We start from the raw sequence: 12,691 nt of genomic DNA on the forward strand, positions 1-12,691 counted from the left end.
CTTACTACTATTTCTGTGACAGACTTCCTGTTTACCAGCCACTGGTATAGTTATACAAAGTGGTTCCTCCTATGGCAAAGTATCATAGGTGCTATTTCTAGCTTTCAGCTGTAATTAAGTCTAACTCTTCTCATAGTGACAAGCATGTTTCAGAATTTTTTGATGGAAACTTTTCTAAGCTAAGCACTTTCTTACCTGTAATTCAGCCTACAAACCATACTACATTTTAGCATTCAATCTCTTCCACTTTTGGTTACACACAAAGTGGTCAGGCAGTTGGACTAGATGATCTCTTGAGGTCCCTTCCAACTGAACCATTCTATTTATTTTAATTACCAAAAAAAAAAAAACATAAGAATTTGTGTACTCAGTCCCAAATTCCTTCACACTCTTAAAATATTGCAGTTTCATTTGTTGGAGATGGGAATTTATTTTTCTGGTTTTTGTTTTGCCTCTGTCCTTGGTACCACCTACCAGTTTTTAGATGGTACAAGGATACACTTGCCTTATAAATATTGACTTGCTTTGGTTATTCAGAGCTGTGATGAACAAAAACTATTGCATATAAAATTGGTTTCACTGTTCCTAATAATAAAAAAAAAAAAATACAGAAGGATGCAAGTACATAGGTAAACTGTTCTTCTGAAGCATGTCAGTTAATGTTGTTATCTGAAATTGAAATTTACACCAGTGATGAAGGTCAAGTGGCAAATCTGTTATATCGTGTGCATAGGTAGCATGTGGATAGAAAGTGGCTAGCATGAGTAAAAGCACTGTTGAACCCCAAATCTTTTGACTTCCTTTCTTTACAGCAGCTCCATGGTGTTTGGGCACAAGATGTGATTGATGGAACTTGTGTGGCAGTGAATAACAAATACAGACTAATGGCATTTGGATGTGCCAAGTAAGTTTTGCAAGACTGGTTCAATGGGGGAAAAGTCTTTCCTTGTAAAACACAAGTACTAATTTATTCTTAGCAACTTGTGTTGCAAAAGCTTTAGAGATGAAAATGGTCAGTCTTCCTAGGATGATCTGCTGTGCCAAGAAATTAGAAGGAAAGTGGTGTTTTTTTTTTTTTTTTAAATGCCTGCTTGAAATTGCAGTTGATGCTTTTTTCTGCTCTGGGGAGGAGAAAAAAAAGTGGTTGGACCAGTAGCGAGGACTGGAAATGTGTTACTGTCCCAGTTAATTTCAAAGCAGGATTATAAAGTCAATTTTAAGCTGTTAATCATAATAATACTGGACAAAAAGTAGCACTTCATGCACAGCTGACAGAGTGATCTCTTTTGGTCAGGAAAAATGATGCCTATTTGAATAACTAGGAATATTTTTAAATTAAACTTGAAAAAATGTAGTTGTAGTGTTTGATTTACTGCTCCTTCAAGACACTTCCTCCTATATAATACTGTTCCAGATAGTTTTGAGTGCAGCTTTTTAAAAGTATTATTTGTTTTTCAGAGCATTTCATAAGATGTGATGATCTACATGGTTTAGTCTTCAACTGTCTGATGAAATAGTATTCTCAGTTATAGTAACAACACAGTATGCTGGTGTTTGCCTTTGAAAAATAGTTACTGTAATAATTTTTTTTTTACTTCTAGGCTCCTGATGAAACTTTAGCACCTAGTAAAAATGAGTTTGTTTATGTGGATTGTCACGGTTAGACGCTATGAAACATGTGGATTGTGTATACATGGATGTTTTCAGAAAATATAGTCTTGGTTATCATAAGATTGGCTTTTCAGGTCCTCCACTGCCTTATTAAATACATCTTACAAATATGTTTTGTAAAGTGCTATGAGTGTTACTTGGCATAGTATATCTGTTCTGGATGAGTTTTGCACAAGTGAGAAAATAACAGACATAAAAATTAAGGTATTAATTTTTTTATTCCTATTTTAGAAGGACAAGTGGATATTTATAAAAGTCCTTGGCTTTTATCAAAATTAATCCAGCCTAAAAGTTGTGTTATCTGCATTGACAAATTTTTAAAATTATTTTTATAACGTGTGTGTATATAAAGTAAAGAGTGAACTGTGTTCTGAGAGTGGGAACACTGCTCTCAGATAACATGAAACAGCTTTTATTAACATCTTGAAACTGATGAGAAATCCAAATGGTTTGTAATCTAAAGCATGTGTAATCTCTTTCAGTGGCTCTGTGCAGGTTTATACAATAGATACCACCACTGGAGCCATGCAATTTTCTCATAAATTGGAGCTGACACCAAAACAATATCCTGGTGAGCTAATTTTATTGCTAGAATTTTCCAGCTGTTTTTGGGGAAGAACAGAGAACAATTTTCTTTTACTAGTTAACAACTATTTGTTGTTTCTGTTATCACTGACAGCATTAGTTGTTTACTCTTGCACTTGTTGTAATTTACTCTTGTACATTTGCTCTTTTTGCTCCTTGCTTTTAACTGTCATTTGGATGTGTTTCATCTGTGAGTTTTTTGGTTTGGTTTGATTCTGTATCTGAGTTAGCAGGTTACGGATCATGCTGCTGTCATGTGGTGCCTATTTAAGTATTGCAGGTCTCTGTAGTTCCCACATACAGTCTTTGGATTACTTTTCCATGATTTATCAAGGAAAATGAGATTGTCAAAACTGATAATGAGTGTAATAGAGGTTTAAAATAGGCAGTAGTCAACTTGAAACAACTCATGTACAGGGTCCCAAAATTACAAGTGTTTTAAAGTAATCCATCAATCCCTTGCCTGAACTGCAGTGAACAAAAATTCAATGAATTTTGCATGTAGTGTAGTGATAAGTATTGCTGACTTGTGAGCAAGGAATGTATAAAGGGGTAAATTTCATCCTCAGTTGAAAATCTGTGACTTAACAATAAATAAATAAAAATCAGTAAATAAAAGTTTTATAGTCCAGCAAAGTGCCAAAGTAAGAGGTTTCAAGAGTGGCTATAAAATTTTTCTCCTAAATACTGTGTTAGCAGAATTGCAGTTACATAGTTATGTTATAGCACAGTGTATTTTTAGCCTGTTTTCATGTGCTTTTAGTTTTCTATGAAACCAAACATTTGAAAGAAAATGTGAATTCTTAATTTGCTGCTCATTCATTTCAATGAATGCAGCAAAAAGTTATTGAAAAATCAAGTACTTACTTCTGTATATTTTTGTTTCTACTCTTAAGATGAGAGCAGTTGAAGGACATGACATTTTTCACATGGTATTTTGCTGTCTGTTTTTAAACAGATATTTGGAATAAAACAGGACCTGTTAAACTAATCAGATGGTCACCTGATAGCTGTGTTGTTATGGTGACCTGGGAATGTGGAGGCTTGTCTTTATGGAGTGTTTTTGGTGCTCAGCTTATCTGTACTTTAGGAGGTGATTTTGCGTGAGTATATCTTTCTCTAATGAAATTGTAAAATGCTTTATTAGGAAAAATTATTTTTCTAATTAAAATATACATAATTAGAAATTATTTTTTTATCTCTTTCTATTGTAATTCTGTAGATGTATGAGTCATTGAATGATGTTTAGGAAGAGATCATTTGAAAATAAACAAAATTGTATTATCTTCTTTTTGTAGTGATCTCTTTTGGCCATAAAGGCAAATTACCCTAAAGCTAGGCCTCTACAGGCAAATATTATTAAAATTCCTTTAGTACCAGTATGTATTTGTTGAAAAATTGCCAACACACAAATCAAAATTCAGACGGTTTACTGCAGACACCTGACAATTGCTTTGCCTTTTATGCTTTTTAGTTAGAGGTAGGGTAAAAATATGGCATCAAATGACAACAGAAAGGTAGGAAGATATTCTTATTTTGAAGTAATACTAAACTCAAACTTTTGTTCTGTTTTTAAGGTATCAGTCTGATGGTACTAAAAAGGACCCTCTAAAGATCAGTTCTATGGTAAATATAAATGTAAAAAATACTGTAACAGGAGAGTGCTTGTTATTTTTTAAAATTATTTTTAGTAAAATAATTCTAGAGGGACCTGGACAGGCTTGGGAGGTGGGGAGGTGGTACCTCATGATTTTCTACAGAGCCAAATGCAAGGTCCCACATCTGGGCTGGGACAATCCCAAGCACAATTGCAGGTTGGGCAGAGAATGGATTGAGAGCAGCCCTGAGGAGAAGGGCCTGGGGGGTGCTGGTTGATGAGAATTTCAACATGAGCTGGCAGTGTGCAATGGCAGCCCAGAAAGTCAGCCAAAACCTGGTCTGCATCAAAGGCAGTGTTGCTAGCAGGTCAAGGGAGGTGATTCTCCCCCTCTACTCTGTTCTTGTGAGACCCCACCTGGAGTTCTGCATTCAGTCCTGGGGGTCCCAGCACAAGAAGAACATGGACCTACTAGAACAAGTCCAGAGGAGGGCAATGAGGATGATCAAAGGGCTGGAGCATCTCTCCTAGGATGACAGGCTGAGGGAGTTGGGAGTTCTTCGGCCTGGCGAAGAGAAGGCTCTGGGGAGACCTTACAGCAGCCTTCCAGGACCTAAAGGGGGTCTACAGGAAAACTGGGGAGGGACTCTGTCAGGGAGCATAGTAATAGTACAAGGGGGAATGGCTTTAAACTAAAAGAGGGGAGATTTAAGATTGGATATTAAGAGAAAATTCTTCACTATCAGGGTGGTGAGGCACTGGAGCAGGTTGCCCAGAGAAGCTGTGGGTGCCCCATCCCTGGAAGTGTTCAAGGCCAGGCTGGATGGGGCTTTGGGTGACCTGGTCTGGTGGGAGGTGTCCCTGCCCATGGGAGGAGGTTGGAATTAGATGGTCTTTAAGTTCCCTTCCAACCCAACCCATTCTAAGGAAGATTTTCAGAAAAGCAAACTGGCTTTATTTGGCTTTATTGCATTTAATGAGTAAGATGCTTTTACTATTCTTCCTAACACAAATATTGGATTGAGGGAAGAGGGGACAGCTGATGATTTTCATGTATTACGCCTGATCATCAAGTATGCACACAAAGCCTTTTCTTGGCCTTTGCCTGTAATACTAAGAATGAACGCTGTTGTTTTTTTATTATTTTGCTTTCAGACCTGGGGTTCAGAAGGGTATCATCTGTGGGTCATTGATGGGAATTCTTCTCAAAACACTAAGCCTGACAGAGATGCAAAAAATGAACCTCAACAGTTTGGTATTCTGCAGTTTCATTTCATCAAGAGTGCACTCACTGTTAATCCTTGTATGGTAAGGGTATTGTTTTTTCGTTTGTTTGTTTTCTTTCTGTTGTTGTTAGTGGTGATTTTCTTAGTTATTTTTGTTAGATTGATTTTATCATAAAATCTTAAAATCATACTTTGAAAATATTGGCATGCACTAATGTAATAAAACCTATTGGTATACAGCGATATAAAGATTAAAAACTGCCTTAATACCTATTTTTCATGTTGTTTAAATTAACTTTTAATACAGTGATAATTTCTTTTTTTTTTTCCCCCTGTACATGGAGGTGAAGGTTTATTTGGCATTTTTTGGTCTTTTATTTTTAAAAGAGTAACCAGGAACAAGTCCTTCTGCAAGGAGAAGATCGCTTGTATTTGAACTGTGGAGATGCAACACAGGCCCAGAACCCCAGAAATACTTCAGCACACTCTGAACATAAACCTACCAGGGAGAGAGGTCCATTTTCAGATGGCAATTTAGATTCTCAGGGTTTAAGCACTTTACTAGGACACCGGCATTGGCATGTCGTACAGGTAATTCTCACTGGTTGCCTATGTGTGTTCTGAGCTTGCTGGAGTTTATGGGGCTGGAATTTGCAGCTAATCTTACCACTCTCTGCCATACCTTTTTTCTTTATTGTGAAATTGTTGCCTTTTTATTTCATTCTGGGTTTTGACTGGTACAGCTTCTTTTTATTGCCAAATGGTAAAGGAATGTTGACCATCTCAACCTTGTGTTGCAGTCTAGCTAATAAGAAAATCAAAATGTCTTTTGACTGTATGAAAGAGTAATTTCCTTTTCTATGCTTTGAAAGGGAAAGCAAGTGTGACATGCAAGGAACACTTTAGGGATGAGTTCTGTTGTTTTTTGCAGATTGCTTTAAGCATGTTCAGCTGATGAATATAGCCCTAGGACCTTGGCTGTATTTTCAAGCAGTCTTAGGTGGCATCTGTCTAAGCATGTAATTAAAACATCACAATATAAAAAAACATCACAATATAAAGCTTGGGAAGAAGAAATTATTTACAGGGGTAATCATAGCACAGATTCTCTTTTCTCTGCAACGGATGAAAAAATAAATTACATTTAACCTGAAATGCAATTGTAATCTTCCATACTTGAATTTTAGACCTTCTAAAAACCTTTATGCAGAAAAATACGTACCAACATCTTGTTTTTCACAGTGCATGAATTAGTATTATTAAACAGCATGTTACAGTAGGCATGTATATCAGGTTCTGGATACTGCTGAATTTCCAGTTTAGCTGGCCAGATACCACTTCTGTGCTCTGAAACAGAGAAAGGTCTGAGTCTTCCTTCTGTATAGGAAAAAAAAAATTAAAACAACTGGAATTTTTGTGGGAATCAACGTACCTGTGTGAACAATGAAGGCACTTACCTGTTTTGTATTAGACCAGGGACTCAAGTTTGATCCTGGATTTGTATCATCCCATGTTATGTGACAAGTCCAGGATCAAGATTTAATTTGACACATCACAGTGTTCTCCTAACAGGGCTCTTGACCATGCTGGTGTGTGTTTCTGATTGGATTAGAAATTTCATTGCAACGCTGGAAGTCCTTCTTGGTGGCTGTGTTTGTTAAAGCTTGTACATTCCCATGAAAGTTTCTGATGAAAGAGACGTATGTGAGGGGGGGAGCGAAAGCAGCAAATTTTGACTGTTAATTTGTGATGTTGTATTACCTGTTGTATGTTGTTAATACACTTCTTGTATTAAAAACAATTTAACATGTATGATTTGGGAACATAATTAGAAAAAAAGTAATTGTAGTTAAAAGAAATACAACATTGAAAAGTTATAATTAATCACTACTTCAGTGGTTCTGAGTATGGTAATTTTTTGTTTTGGTGTTCTTTATTTTTTAGATACATAGTACTTACCTAGAGAGCAACTGGCCTATAAGGGTGAGTGATTTTAAGATTATATTCTCGCTTTCTTAAAGGTATTGGGGTTCTTAACAACTGTCCTATAGGGTTGGATGACCTCTGAAAGATGAAAACATTGTTTTAAGTTACAGTAAGAAGAATGTGTTGGGCAGGAAAAGTAGAAAACTTGATAAAAACAAGATACTTCACAAGTTTTGACTCTGACATTTTATTGTCGTATTGTAATGTACTTGGATAGGAAATACCATTTAGATTATTTCTCTACTGAGGTTCTGTTTTTTTGTTTTGTTTTCTTTTGACCAGTTTTCAGCTATTGACAAGCTTGGGCAGAATGTAGCTGTTGTTGGCAAGTTTGGTTTTGCACATTATTCTTTACTCACCAAAAAATGGAAGCTGTTTGGAAACATTACCCAGGTGAGAGGCTATGGAATTTTATTTGGGTATACTGGGGAGAATAAATTTGTTGGAATGTGATTCTTGGAGAAAAATTAAAAGTATCTTTTTCAGATAAACAACCTGACGATGCACTTGGGATTAGGGTAGTTGATTTTCCACATTTTCCATAAAATAGCTGAAATGTCTTGTGGTTTTGGTGCAATAGTTCATGTCTGATTATTAATTGTTTCTAAATATGACTACATTTAGTCAGACACTACCATACATACTATCTGAGAGTTTGTGTGAAACCCAGCTTTGGATGTTAAGCTTTAAATTCGGGCCCAAAGCAGAAAGCTAAGTTGGGAGAGTTCAGGGATGCCAGGAGACTAGAGAACAGTAGAGCTGTGTCTCATAGGATGAAGTTTGTCCTTCACATACTATTCTTTAGTACTTTGTTATTTTCAAACAGCCAAAACTTCGTATCAATAGATTGCCTTACTCTTATCAATAAAGTTTGCCTTGTGTTTTTTTTCTTTTCAGGAGCAAAATATGATTGTTACAGGAGGCTTAGCATGGTGGAATGACTTCATTGTTCTTGCATGTTATAATTTAAATGATCATCAGGAAGAGGTGAGGTATTTTTTTTCTTCAAAATTATTAAATCTTGCTTAGAATATTAGATCTGTTCAAAAGCAGTAGTATAAATATGAGTAACTTGACTTATAGGTGACTTCAGGTCACCTTCAAAAATTATATATTAATACTTAAATAATTATTTGCACATAGTTTTTAATAGCAATAATAAACTTGTTTTCTGCTGAGAACCATGAATCTGCTCATTGATATAAAAACTTTGTGGTATTTTTAAATGTTAAGACAAAGCCTGTTTTGAGGTTTCCATTACAGAAAGAGGGAGAGTTTTTGTAATATTTAAACTTTTTTTAAACTAATGAATGAAACTCCCCTGTGGTGGTTGTTCAGTACTTCAGATTTGGCTGTACTGTTCTTCAACAACTTTGGATGCAATAGTATAATACAATGCATAAATCATCTGTTAAAACAAACACAGTAATGTATCTTGCTAGAAATCCATGACAACTATCCCACAAAAAAAAATGTGGAAGTGCTATTACTTTGTTAGTAAACAGAACCTATATTCACACTACTAGTTTTCCTTGTAGCTGAGAATCTACCTGCGAACATCTAACCTTGACAATGCATTTGCACACATCACCAAAGTGCAAGCAAACACATTACTACTGAGTGTCTTCCGGGACATCGTAATATTGTTCAGAGCAGATTGTTCCATTTGCCTTTACAGTATTGAGAGAAGGCCTGAAGGGTGAGTATTAGTATTTAAACATTTTCCGGTAAATTGGTTCTCAGTCTGAGTAAATTCATATATATATGTATATATTTATAAATATATATAAATGAATATATATATGTATTTATATTCAGCAATATAAAGTTTGACGACTTGTTGAGTCAGAATTTTAAATACAGCGTCAGAGGAGTGTTACTGGTATGCACAAGTGATAATTCATGAGTCTTGTCACTCGGATATACACAAATACACACGTTAGGTGTGGGGGTATGCATGGGGGCATGCATATTCCAAGCTATGTATGCAGAAACATGTGGCTTGTTCTACTTGATAATAACTTGAAAACTGAATGTAAACAGAAGAAAAAGGTACTGAAAGACACCCTGAATATTTTAACAAGAAAATATTTCTAACATTAGAAGTAGGAATTGGTGGAGTTAGGGGTGGAGTAGCAAAGATGAAGAGAGAAAAAAAGTTTGGCCTGTTTTGTGGTTGTGGGAAGCTATTTTAGTAGCAATAAAGAGCCAGATACTTTCACACAGGTAAGATTAGTGACCATAGAGGAGAGACAGATTCCCAGATAGTTTTTGAGTGTCAAAACAGGTGATTTTTCTTTCCATATGGTATTTTGGTTTCAGCAAGAAAGGACCTTTTTTAGCAGAAAGTAAGCTATTGACCCACTTCAGAGGAAAATATTTGCAATGTTTTTGAAAGAAAAACTCAAAACTGGAAGTTGACTAGAGTCTTATTGTGAATTATCTGATGTCTTCTGTCCACACATACAGCTCTGTTCCCCAAAACCGTTAAGATACAGGAGCTTAGCTTGGTAGGTTTATTTGGTAACTTTTGGTAGTGTTGGTATCTGGGCCTATGAGTTTTCTGCTTAAAGGGAAGTAACTGATCTGTAGAGTAAATCGTTTGCTAAGTTAAGTTGATTATTTTCATTAGGTTTGCTTCATAATACTGATTTTATATTAAATACTATTAAACAACTGCTAACCATTGTCATCTTTTATTTCAGTCTTAACCCTACTGCCAGTGTCCAAGTTCTTCAAGAAGTGTCCATGTCTCGATACATCCCCCATCCTTTTCTTGTAGTGTCTGTTACATTGACATCGGTGAGGACAGAGACTGGCATCAGCTTGAAGATGCCTCAGCAGGTACAAAGACTATAGTGCTCAAAATTCAAAAGAAATTGTTGCCTGGATTTGTTAGCTTAGTTCTCAACACTTACCTGACTAATGAAAATCATAAGTCAGAGGTTCTTCTGTGTGGTAAAATGCCAAATGTGTTTTTTTTTTTTTTTCCTGGTGCTTATTATGAAGACTTCATGAGCTGCAAGAGGAAAAAAAAGTAAATTCTTATTTCTGTTTCATGTCTTCTCTTGTCATCTTGTAAAGTTTGGGACCAAATATTGGGGGAAAAATTAACTATGCTAGTATGTTTACTTAACAACTTAATAATAAATGTAATAATGTAATAATAAATAAACATACTTAACTAGTATGTTTTTTTTATGTATTAAACGCTGCACACCAGAGCTATGCATGGCACTAGGAAGTGCCTATTCTACAGTAATAAGTCAACTGCAAAAGAATACATAGAAAAAAGATCGCATATCACCTTAAGGTTACTTCTAGTCAATTTCATACTACACTAAGATAAAGTAAGATAATTGTTCCTACTTGTTGTCAGGAGATAGGTCAACAGCCAAACAATGTCTGCAGTGTGAAGCTGATGCTCTGTCTTAACTCTAGGAAATAATTAAGACCACTGGAAAGTACAGTGTAAAGTGAAATTGGATTTTTGTTGTCTGTGGTATAAATAAATAAAGCTTAATTTTTTGGTTAGCTGCATTATGAAGCATATTACCTCACAGCAGCTACTCTAAGTTAGTTCTGAAGTTGTGTTATCTGTGAGCTAGGGCCCTGGATATGCAAGACGTGTATTTTTTCTTCACATAACAAAGCCATTGGCAGATACCGAAGCACTAGCACAGATGTAAAATCCAAAGGTTTGCATTGCTTTCTCCAGTGTATTCTAATTGAGTGTGCTGAACATGCATCCTAAGACTTTCATGTGATCTTGGACAAGAGTGTAAAAGGCAACATACTTGTGATTTTCTAGTCTGTTTTGCTGTGTGTCCTTACACTTTTTTGGTTATGTCCCTGTGCCAAAATTGTTTCATTTTTATCTTTACCTCTTGTCTAGTAAGTCCTGGGAAGACATACTAGCTCTCATAGCTTACTAGCTCTCATAGAGTGGTCAAATGGTCAGATTTATACAACCCAGACTGGCAAGTACACAGTCAAGCCAGTAGTTACACAACATATTTATACCAGCAAATGATGTCAGAGACTAATATTAAAAGTTGGTACTGATCAAAAGAAAAGCATTAATGTTAGTACTGAATATGAAGTTGTACTGCCCTTTGGACAAAGCAGTGAGCCTGACTTAATATGTCAGCCTTTTCAGTGTTGTTAACCATTTGTTAGCCTATTTCCTGGTGCTGCAAATTTACCATGCAGGCCCTCTATCCATGCAGATTAAACTTAATGCACAGCCTAGTAGAAGCTCCAGTGACTTGGTTTAAGATTAACATGAAACAGGTAAATAAATCTGTAGAAACAATACTTTGCTTTCTTGATACACCTAATTAAAAATATTTTTCTTCAACAGTAGCTCTTAGAAAGTTTAGGTTCAAGATACTGTGCAACTGTGGCTAAACTTCTTTTGGCACATTTACCAATGGTAGTCTGCTGTAAGATGCTAGCATGTAGTGGTGATACTGATAAGAATGCAAAGCTTTATTTATCTTAAAATACTGGTGGCTTGCCCATGTCAACAGGCTTAGCTGACATCATAAGACCCTCTTACTTTTAGGCAATAGAAAATAAACATGGAATCTAGTAAACAAAGTCCAGTATTTACTCTTTGGCACAAGACCTGTATAAATGAATATATCTGTAGGTACTTAGTTGTGCTTGAGTCTTCTGAGTCCTTCTGCATTGAATTAGACTTTTAGCCATCTCTACATGGATTGAGAAACTATTGAGTTCACTTGGGCAGAAAGGCCTAGTGTTAAAACAAACAGAAAACCAAAACCAATTAAAACAGTTCTTTCAAGTGTTGTGTGCCTAGAGGAAAAGACCTCCAAGATCATCTGGTCCAACCATCCCCCTACCACCAATATCTCCCACTAAACTATGTCCCTAAGCACCACGTCCAACCTTTCCTTGAACAGACCCAGGAATGGTGACTTTACCACCTCCCTGGGCAACCCGTTCCAATGCCTGACTGCTGTTTCTGAGAAGAAATGTCTCCTAATTTCCAACTGCAACCTCCTCTGGCACAACTTGAGGCCATTCCCTCTAGTCCTATCACTAGTTACCTGCAAGGAGAGGCCGACCCCCAGCTCCCCATGCCTTACTTTCAGGCAGTTGTAGAGAGCAATAAGGTTACCCTGGGCCTCCTCTTCTCCAAACTAAACAACCCCAGTTCTCTCAGCTGCTCCTCGCAGGACTTGTGTTCCAGCCCTTCACCAGCTTTGTAGCCCTTCTCTGGACACATTCCAGGGCCTTGATGCCCTCCTTGTAGTGAGGGGCCCAAAGCTGAACACAGTACTCGAGGTGTGGCCTCACCAGAGCTGAGTACAGGGGGACGATCACCTCCCTGGCCCTGCTGGCTACGCTATTCCTGACACAAGCCAGGATGCCGTTGGCCTTCTTGGCCACCTGGGCACACTGCCTGCTCATGTTCAGGTGAGCATCAACCAGCACCCCCAGGTCCTTTTCCTCTGCACAGCTTTCCAGCCACTCTGCCCCAAGCCTGTAGCGCTGCATGGGGTTGTTCTGGCCAAAGCGCAGGACCTGGCACTTAGCCATGTTGAACCTCATCCCACTGGCCTCTGCCCATCGACCCATCCTGTCCAGGTCCTTCTGC

General features: G+C 37.0%; 1 protein-coding gene across 3 annotated transcripts in view; it reads left to right on the forward strand.

Annotated features, from left to right (window-relative positions):
• RIC1 (RIC1 homolog, RAB6A GEF complex partner 1) overlaps positions 1 to 12,691 on the forward strand; it is a 48,860-nt gene that overhangs the window by 26,615 nt on the left and 9,554 nt on the right. For 2 of the 3 annotated variants that reach the window (XM_035567664.2, XM_035567665.2), the window contains exons 7-17: positions 813 to 904; positions 2,154 to 2,242; positions 3,215 to 3,359; positions 3,834 to 3,882; positions 5,009 to 5,161; positions 5,467 to 5,670; positions 7,024 to 7,062; positions 7,348 to 7,458; positions 7,963 to 8,052; positions 8,604 to 8,764; positions 9,771 to 9,909. In XM_035567664.2, coding sequence (XP_035423557.1) covers positions 813 to 904; positions 2,154 to 2,242; positions 3,215 to 3,359; positions 3,834 to 3,882; positions 5,009 to 5,161; positions 5,467 to 5,670; positions 7,024 to 7,062; positions 7,348 to 7,458; positions 7,963 to 8,052; positions 8,604 to 8,764; positions 9,771 to 9,909 — 1,272 coding nt within the window. The remainder of the gene's footprint in view (positions 1 to 812; positions 905 to 2,153; positions 2,243 to 3,214; positions 3,360 to 3,833; positions 3,883 to 5,008; positions 5,162 to 5,466; positions 5,671 to 7,023; positions 7,063 to 7,347; positions 7,459 to 7,962; positions 8,053 to 8,603; positions 8,765 to 9,770; positions 9,910 to 12,691) is intronic. The other variant, XM_035567666.2, reaches the window with a different exon arrangement.

This window comes from Cygnus atratus, chromosome Z (genome assembly GCF_013377495.2).
Source record: "Cygnus atratus isolate AKBS03 ecotype Queensland, Australia chromosome Z, CAtr_DNAZoo_HiC_assembly, whole genome shotgun sequence".
Classification (NCBI taxonomy): domain Eukaryota; kingdom Metazoa; phylum Chordata; class Aves; order Anseriformes; family Anatidae; genus Cygnus; species Cygnus atratus.